Consider the following 9,026-nt stretch of genomic DNA (forward strand, 5'->3'; position numbering starts at 1 on the left):
TTTGACCAATTTTCCTGCATGATTGAATGGATAATTAAAAATAAGCTAGGTATCCCTAACGTGATCCACATCCTGGATGACTTTTTCTTTGTCACCAGGCCCCCTAGGTCAGACTGCCTTACAGCCCTTTGCAAAATCCTTTGTCTTTTCAGTGAACTCAATATCCCTGTTGCCCCCGGTAAAACTTTTGCTCCCACCACCTCGTTAGAATTTATGGGTATTCTCCTTGACTCCACAAGAATGGAAGCTCGCCTTCCCTTGGACAAACTAATCCGTGCTAAACAGGCCCTTCAACAGTGGTTACACCGTAAATCTGCCACTTTGAAGGAACTTCAGTCCCTGATTGGTACCCTACAATTTGCCTGCAGGGTTGTTGCCCCGGGCCGGGCTTTTCTGCAAAGAATAATAAGTTTAACAAAGGGCATCACTAACTCTCGCTGGCACATTAAATTGAATGGGGAATTCCGCAAAGACATTTCCATGTGGTTAAACTTCCTTAACCATTGGAATGGAGTTAGCCTTTTCTTAGGGGGTGATGTCCTCTCCTCACCTGACCTGCAATTATTTACGGACGCCTCTGGTTCCTATGGGTATGGTGGCTATCTCAATGGGGAATGGTTTCAGGCTACCTGGCTCCCTCAACACCTCCTTAACCCCACCATGGGTATCAGCATTGATTGGCAGGAACTGTTTGCAATCTACATTGCCTGCTACCTCTGGGGCCCTTCCTGGTCAGGCAAACATATTTGTATGTGGTGTGACAACTTGCCAGTTGTCTCCATCATCAACTCCAAACGCTCTAAGTCCCCTAGGATCATGGACCTCGTACGAGCTATTACAATTCTTACCTTAGAACACAACTTTTCCTTTACTGCTAGACATATCCCTGGACTAGATAATTCAATAGCTGATTCTTTGTCCCGTTTTCAGATGGACCGCTTCCGTCACCTGGCTCCCAACGCCTCACCCTCCCCCTGCATCATCCCTCCATCAGCGACATCAATTTAACAGCTTCTGTTTATCGCTACTTTGGTGCGTCCCTTGCCCCAGCCACCAAACGTTCTTATAGTGTCGGTAAAAACCATTTCATTTCCTTCTGCCTTATGCAAGGGTTAATTAGCCCCTCCACGCCCCTTCTCCCCGCATCTGAAATTACCCTGATTTATTTTGTCTCCCACTTAGCCAAAACCGTTTCCTACAATACCCTTAAGCTATACCTGTTTGCCGTTCAAGACCTCCATAGGCAATACAATTTCCCCTTAAAACTCCCAAAAATGTTTAGACTCCAGAAGGTCCTTAATGGGATCAAACGTTCCCAAACCCCGGTCAAATTAGATCGTTACCCAATTACAATCCAAATCCTGCAGTCTATTTTCAACTCTTACCAACCACACTTGAGTTGTGACCTTAATTACATTATGCTCTGGGCAGCCTTCACCTTAGCCTTTTTTGGTTTTTTACGTTCAAGCGAATTTACCTGCAATGACAAAGTCTTTGACCCAGAAACTCACCTTTGCTTTAAGGATGTCACCTTTGTCCCTAACATTGAATCCCCCAATTACATGCTAGTCCTCATTAAACGGTCCAAAACAGATCCCTTCCGCCATGGTTGCACCCTAACCCTAGCAAGGTCCACTACCTCCATCTGTGCTGTTATGGCTATGAAAGATTATGTGTTACAATGCCAACCATCATCAGCAGGCCCCCTGTTCACCTTTACTAGTGGCAAGTGGCTCACCCGAACTTCTCTTACTCATGAACTCCGTGACGTCCTGCAGCACTGCGGCATACAACCTCAACACTATTTCTCACATAGCTTCCATATTGGCGCCGCGACCACTGCAGCTGCTGCAGGGATTCCTGCCTGGTTAATCAAGGTATTAGGCCGCTGGTCTTCTGACTGTTATGAACGTTACATAAGAACTCCTCAAGAAACACTGCTAGCTATCCCTAAACAACTGTCAATGAACTGCAGTACTAATTGTAGGTTAGACCGTTCTTTGTTGTCTACCTGATGACTATTATTATGATTACTATGTACTCTAAATATGTTTCTTACTATTTTAATAAGTGAGGCTGTTGGGTTTTTCTCCTTATCCTAGACCTCCATTTTAAAATACCTGTGCAAACCAAACAAGGCGAAACGGTTTTTCGACCCCCCCCCCCCCTGAGGGTTTTCCATTTCAATATAGTATATTATTTCTTCCCCATGTGGCAGTTGGTATCCCAGCCAACGTCCACACAATTTACTGTGGGGTGATTGTGTTCCCCCATTCTTGACCAGAATATCTTGGGCTCACACAATCGTGGCAGGGAAGTGCACCCTGGGCTGCACTTTACCCCACAGTATGTGGGATAGCCCTCCTTGGCAATAGGTCCGGATTGCTTACTCCAAGATGGCACAACTCACCATCTGACCTATTCTCCTTCCAGAAGGGCACCCCTCTTCTGGTCCACCCTACGTTACACTCTAATGTAGGGTTGCCTCTAGAGACACCGCTACTCTAGGGGGTCCTCCTAGGGACACCGCTACCCTAGGGGGCATAGGCTCTGCCTTCCCTGCCACCCAAATTTTGCCAAATTATAGTGATTAATACAATATAATTAAATTATACAAAATAAATAGATAAATGGAGAATCTGTGTTCTTCCTTCTTTAGCTTCACAAGCCTTGCAGGGGTGGGGGGGAGGAGTAATCATGGTTACCCTCAGTTGCCCATGCCCCTCTCCTCGGAATGCGAATATTTTCTGCGGCCCTCCCCTTTCTGTGTCACTGACCCTTAGGGACTCATTAATTGTTAAGTAAACTACAGCAATGAGAGTGTTTGCACTTGTTTTAGTACATAATCACACTTGACGACTATTGTCTGTAACAGCAAGGTGCCCACATAATCACTGAAATAGAAATTACATGTAGCAATGTCATTAAGGATGCAGTTCATGCAAATTATGAAAGTGATCATGACTTATGATTATTGAATGTGCAAGCCTTAATTAGCACTGAATCTCTGTAAAAATTAAAGGTACTAAACCATTTATGCAAGTGTTCATAGTTATTCGTGTATACATGCATGAGAAAAAAATACCCATGCAAAAGTGAATTTGTATGAGATGTCCACATACAAGTCATGTTGAAGGTGATCAGTTTCTCAACTCTCAAAATGCATGAGCTTGTTTAGAAATGGTTGCCAGAGCCATAGTTTTTGAAATTCCCAGACTGACAGTCAAATGTACACTTTCCGTGACCAAATGAATGCACAATTTGTCCTGATAATGGCTTCCAAAGTCCCATCACAGCCATCCTTTCCGCTTATTTATTACATGAATTTATCGTGAATGTAAAGTGCAGAATGGATTGATCTTATAGTACGGCTCGGATCTTATAGAATCGGCTTTTTTGCGTCTACATATTTAAATATTTTTTAGAATATCGTAAAATTCCAAAAATAAGCCCCGGGGCCTTATATTTTTCAAAAGCCCTTTTTGGGGGGCTTATTTTTTGACGGGCTTATACATATACGGAAGGAAATTTTCGTTTCAAAAATGGCTAAAATAGGCTTTTATACTGGGAGGGAAATTTACGTCTCAAAATCGAATAAGCTAGCTTCTAGTTGAAAGAAAATTTATGTCAGTAATTTGCAGGAAGTTTTTACCGAAACTCGCGTTGAGGATGTAGATTGTACTAAAACTCAGCCATGCATGAACTTTGTCTATATGGAACGAGCAAATCCAAGCCAGGAACAATTTACTGTGACACTTTTTGACTGCAATCATTTAGCACACATGATAGTTCTTTGGCAAATGCGAAAACTTATGTGTTACTGTACAGTTTTTGCTCTGTTTTATTTTGAAGTTAAGGGTAATTTCCAAGAACAAGCCCTCGGGGGCTTATATTTGGAGGAGCAATTTAACGGAGGGTTTTTTGGGTTACGAGTTTGGGGGGCTTATATTCGGAGGGGCTTATTTTTGGAATTTTACGGCATATGTACAGACGCCGCACGCACGCGAACGTGGACGCATAGGGATGCAACCTCGTTCCCAGAGCTTCGATCCTTTTGGTCAGCGTTGCAGATCAAAAGGATCGAGGCTCCGGGACTATGAAAGGTTTCCAGGGTCCTTCGCTACTAGTCCCCATCCCCCAGCAAACAATATCATCAAAATAGATCTCTTTAGCTTGTATGTTTTGTTTTCCCAATAGAGGTCCTAGGGAAACTTGACCCTTTTCATTATGCGTTCATATGCACTGAATAAGAGAGAAATTTAAAAGAAACAGTTCTCAATTATCACATGACCTCTATCGGGAAAACAAAGCATACAAGCTGAGGAGGTCTATTGACATGGGTAACTTACAGCTTGATATCCTCTGTCAATGATTTACAAAGTATGCTTAGTGATACGTAAGTTCTCGGTCAGCTTCACTGCCACTTCCCAGTTTATTTAAATGGACAAGATTACATGCTAAAATGTATGTAAAAAAGGAAACTTTCCAATTCAGTTCCTTTCTTCTGTATTTTGTCCACAAGAGCACTTTACCACTATTTTTTCGAGTCGCTCAATGAAGGGCTTCTTTCTTCGTTTAGAAAGCAGATCGAACACGTCCACATCAAGGCCGCTGCAAATTTAAATCAGCTCGTCAATGGTCAACCTTTTCAATTTGTCCGAACGAACTAGATCGCATACGTTGAAGGTGCCCGATACGACTGCATGTTTTAGAGAACTTTTTTGTAGAACCTTTGTACACATATCAGACTGATAACGTTCCATTTCAGCTGCAACGTCGCCACCGTCACCTTCAAGGGTTAAAACTGTACACAACACTTGCTTTTTCTTTGCTGCCAGACGACCAAAAAATCCAGCTATCTGTTGTGCATTCAAAACCTCATCAGGCTTAAACCTGCGCACACCTCCCATGTCTTTCACTAAGGCCATCGTCTTGGAAACCTCTTGAGGGTCGCTCTTACGTCCTGTCTCCTCTCCCTTGTTAAACTCCTCCGTTAAAAATTGTTTCTGCCTGTCTGTAAAACGAACTTTCTTATTTATTATTTTCAAGGTCCACCCCATAGGAAGTGGGGGTTATTCGGTTGCAACTGCGAATTAAATTGGATAGCTTGCTTACATACAGTTTTCCAGGCTTGTCATACAAAGTTCCGTGTTCTACAACCATTTCATGCCGCCCCGCATCAAGGTGTGCTTGAAGATGACAGACGATACTCTTCAAGACGCTCAAGGAGTGCTTTATTCATAGAGTTCGCCAATTCTTGTGTTGATTAAGGAGATCACCTGAACAAGCTTTCCCGCCGCATAATCGTTTCATCTCTCTCTACCAGGCTTATGGGTTTTCCTTCTTTATATGCGCTACTCGTGATACATAAAACATACTCGTGATTCAAAAAAACTTTGCTCTGCAAAGCTTTCTTTCTCGGTTAACCTGATTTCTATAAAATTTGTAATGAACTGAGTCGGCCCCTTTATTATGGAAAGCCTGTTACCTTTTCCGGTTTAGATCTTTCAAGTGCTACGTCATCCAGGGAACATCGCGTGTGTTCATACGAACTTTTCTAACTGGCATTAGAGGGTCAAGGCCTGTGTGTATAAGTTGCTCGAAAACACAGAGTAACTCGTCGCAGGTTTCAAGGGAGCTGAGTGACAAAGGCCATTCCAATGAGCATAGATTCCTTCCCATCTCTGCTTTTCGGCTGGGTTGTAGATCGCGTTTAAGAATGAACTTTTCAGAGGCGGTACCCCGGTTTTCTCACCAGAGGTGATACAGATATAATATTGTGATCAGATGGGCCAATAGGTGGGGAGGCCTGCGGTTTGTCGTAAAGATCGTGCAAGTTAGTTATTACTGGGTCCAAAACAGCGTCCTTCCGGGTTGGTGCTTTCACGATTTGCTTAAGATGAAAATGCCTTTTAAGCAGTGTGACATGGAGGCGGTTAAAATCGCCGGCTATAATAAGCGCACAGTTCGGGTAAATAGATTTAGCCACTGCCAGAGAGTTAAAAAATGCTCGCACATGTTGATATCTGCACCGGGGGGATGATGTAATACCGCTAATATTAGACAAGAGAATCCTCTTGGAAGACGCGCAGGTCTTAGATGAACCCATTGGATCTCATGCTCATTGGCTTAGCTATGATGGCTAAGCCTATCAGAGCTCTAGAATTGCATTATCCAATGATTCACGTTTTAACAATGTAGAATAACATATACTTGCATACCTGAAAACTTTACCAACAACAAAAATTACACTAATAAGTAACAATTATTCACCTCAGTGTCGGTGGCTAGTGGTAACATTTAACGAGCCGCGAAGCGGCCAGGAAAATTTCCACCACTAGCCACCGACACTGAGGTGAATAACTGTTTTAGTATAGAAAAGAATGAGATAATTGAGCACAAAAATGATGATTTTTAACTCATTTACTGTTTCCAACGGTTAAAATTTTGGCGCGCAATGAGGGAACGGCCGTAGCGTTTTTTTTGCCAATTAGCTCTTTCGGGGGAATTTCTTCAAAAGAAGTTGTGAATTCTGCCTTATCAATCCTTTAAATAGGTCATCCTAAAATGAATTGACCCATTTTTAAAATTGTATGAAGAACACTTTATTTTACAGTACCAGCATTCTGGTACGTTTGCTAACCGTAAATATGAAGAAATTTCTTACCCCAAAAATCAGAAAAATGTGCCACCCCATTCTAGTAACTCTATTGAAAAAATGCAACCCCATTATAGTCAATCCAGTCGTGAAAAAAAAAACCTTGCACAGCGAAAAACTAACAGTAGCTTTGAGTGCACTTTTGCTTTTGTCCTACGGTGTGTTAGAAATCAACATTCGTTACTTCAAATGAGACTTTCGTTAAAAAACAAAATCAATATTTTTATCTGATAGTGACACAATTCAACAATCCAATTCTGATAAACAAAATTATTTCCCAAATAATGTAGGAGTTTTTTTTTTAACTGCCTTCTCCCCTGGCCCCCTACCCTATCGTTTTTTTTTTGTCCTTGGTTCAGCTTTCGCGTGGTTACTTTACGAAACAGAAAAGAAAAACACACCAAAAAAACCGCCAGCTACGCAGGCTAGAGTTTGTGATACGCCTTCAGTAGACTGCAGATGGAATTACGTATGCTCACGCTGTACGATGTAATTAGCAGAGCTCCACAAACCTTTTCTTTCTTTTTCTGTAGCACCAGACGAAAATAGCGAACGACAACAGCAAAATAGCGGAGGTGACCCCAAGTGAAATGTAAATAACGTTGTTATTTTCTGGTACAGATGCGGGAGTCGTGGTTTCTATGACTGCAAATAAAATATATACATATATATAATATCTGACTGGATTTGATAAAACGTGCTAAAGAAATTTCAAGTGCGTTTTAACAATTTGACATCTAACTGGAATGGAAAGCAGTTAAAAGTCACTAGCTGTAGCCAAACAACGACAGCATTATTGCTGGCAATAGACGGTAAAGGTCTCTCGCAGAAGGAGTAACACGATTTGGGGATGAAATAGACAACATTTGAAACGTCCAGAAATTGTAATCTTTTAGTCAGTCAAATCGTGAGGCCCATAACTTAGTATCGGCCGAAAACAGATCAATAATGCACAATCTTTGAGCACAGAATAGGCTTTCAAAGACAAAATCACGTAAATTAAACACTCACGAAGCGTTTTTATGCTTGGCACAAAGTATTCTGGTAACACGAGCTCAACCGCGCGTACCTGAGATAAGTCTGTCAACACTTTCAGTAAATCACGCAATAAATGACTTTCGTGGCAAAAACAACACTTCCGAAAACCACTCATAATACTTCCACACTTAATATGGGCGAAACATCGTCAAATTATTATATGTAATCAAATGATGAAAAGTGAAATAAGGGAATAATTTCACGCGTGTTTTGTCCAAATCCTTATAGCCTGCAGAGCAGGCGTTTTTTAACGAAAACTCGGAGGTTCATTGATCGTGGGCGCCATCTTGAAAAGCAACGGAAAAGACTAAGGGGGAGGGGCGGTGGAAGGGGGGAGGCGAGAGGAGAAATTTTTCCTCTCCTCCCCTCCCCCTTCCCCTATTTTAAACCATCAACCTCTGCCTTAAAATCAGTTTTTGACTCGTCCCAACTCTCTGGTAGTATTTATTTAACGTCCAAGATGGTGGGACAACATCATTCCTGAAAACAATTCATAGATCGCGCTCCAAAATACGCCTGCTTTGCAGGCTAAAATCCTTATAATTTCCCTTGCCTTTACTAGGATTTGGACAAAACGCAAGTGAAATTATTCCCTAATTTCACGAGTATACTATTAATATTTTATTACCTATTAATATCATGGGTGACGAATTACGTTCACTTAGCAATCTTGGATTTTTGACATGTTTATCCTGGATCGCATCGATCGAGAACTCCCCTCTCTCGAACGTTTAGGGCTTAAATTTGGCTTAACTTTAGAATTTTTCGACAAAATACCGGTTAGAATCCTTCTTGATGTGCTCTTTCGTGTGTTCAGGTTTTCTAAAGCGTCTTTTTATACCCTGGCATCTTCATTCATGACATTTTGAAAATTCGTCGCCATCTTGACACTGAGAAGTACGGAAGGTTGCCATGGCAATTTTGTAATTTCACATGTGAAATTACAAATTATCGCCGAAATTTCGCGCCAAAATTAAGGAGTAATTCGTCACCTATGATATTACTCTGTTAAACTCTCGCTTTCTCCACATAAATCGTCACATGGAACTTTTCTCGACTCACACAATCGAATTATTCAAGATCCCGGATGTAAACCAGTGGTTGAAAAGGAGATATGCAGTCCCCGTCTTCCAAACAATTTTTTACTATGTCTTTGGCCTGGTCAGAAATCGGCGTCAATTTCCATGTGGCCGAATAGATTTCATCCTTAGAACCTACTTTGTGAGGCCAAAGACTTGTTACTGCCAACAACAAAGCTCGCAGTATCCAATCTTTCCGTCTCGAGCCCGGGATCAGTCTTTCACCCGTGTAGCCCGAAATGAGACGAAAT

The 9,026-nt window shown here is 41.8% G+C and overlaps 2 protein-coding genes across 2 annotated transcripts; both read left to right on the forward strand.

Moving 5' to 3' along the window:
* Positions 1-240: 240 nt before the first annotated feature.
* LOC140951312 (uncharacterized) lies at positions 241-1,008 on the forward strand. The gene has a single exon (XM_073400565.1). The coding sequence runs from the start codon at positions 241-243 to the stop codon at positions 1,006-1,008; it is 768 nt and encodes a 255-aa protein (XP_073256666.1).
* A 95-nt stretch (positions 1,009-1,103) lies between these two features.
* On the forward strand, positions 1,104-2,082 carry LOC140951311 (integrase/recombinase xerD homolog). The gene has a single exon (XM_073400564.1). It carries the CDS (start codon positions 1,104-1,106, stop codon positions 2,013-2,015), a length of 912 nt encoding a protein of 303 aa, XP_073256665.1. The 3' UTR covers positions 2,016-2,082.
* The last annotated feature ends 6,944 nt before the right edge of the window (positions 2,083-9,026 follow it).

The sequence above is a fragment of the Porites lutea genome, chromosome 10 (genome assembly GCF_958299795.1).
Source record: "Porites lutea chromosome 10, jaPorLute2.1, whole genome shotgun sequence".
Lineage (NCBI taxonomy): Eukaryota > Metazoa > Cnidaria > Anthozoa > Scleractinia > Poritidae > Porites > Porites lutea.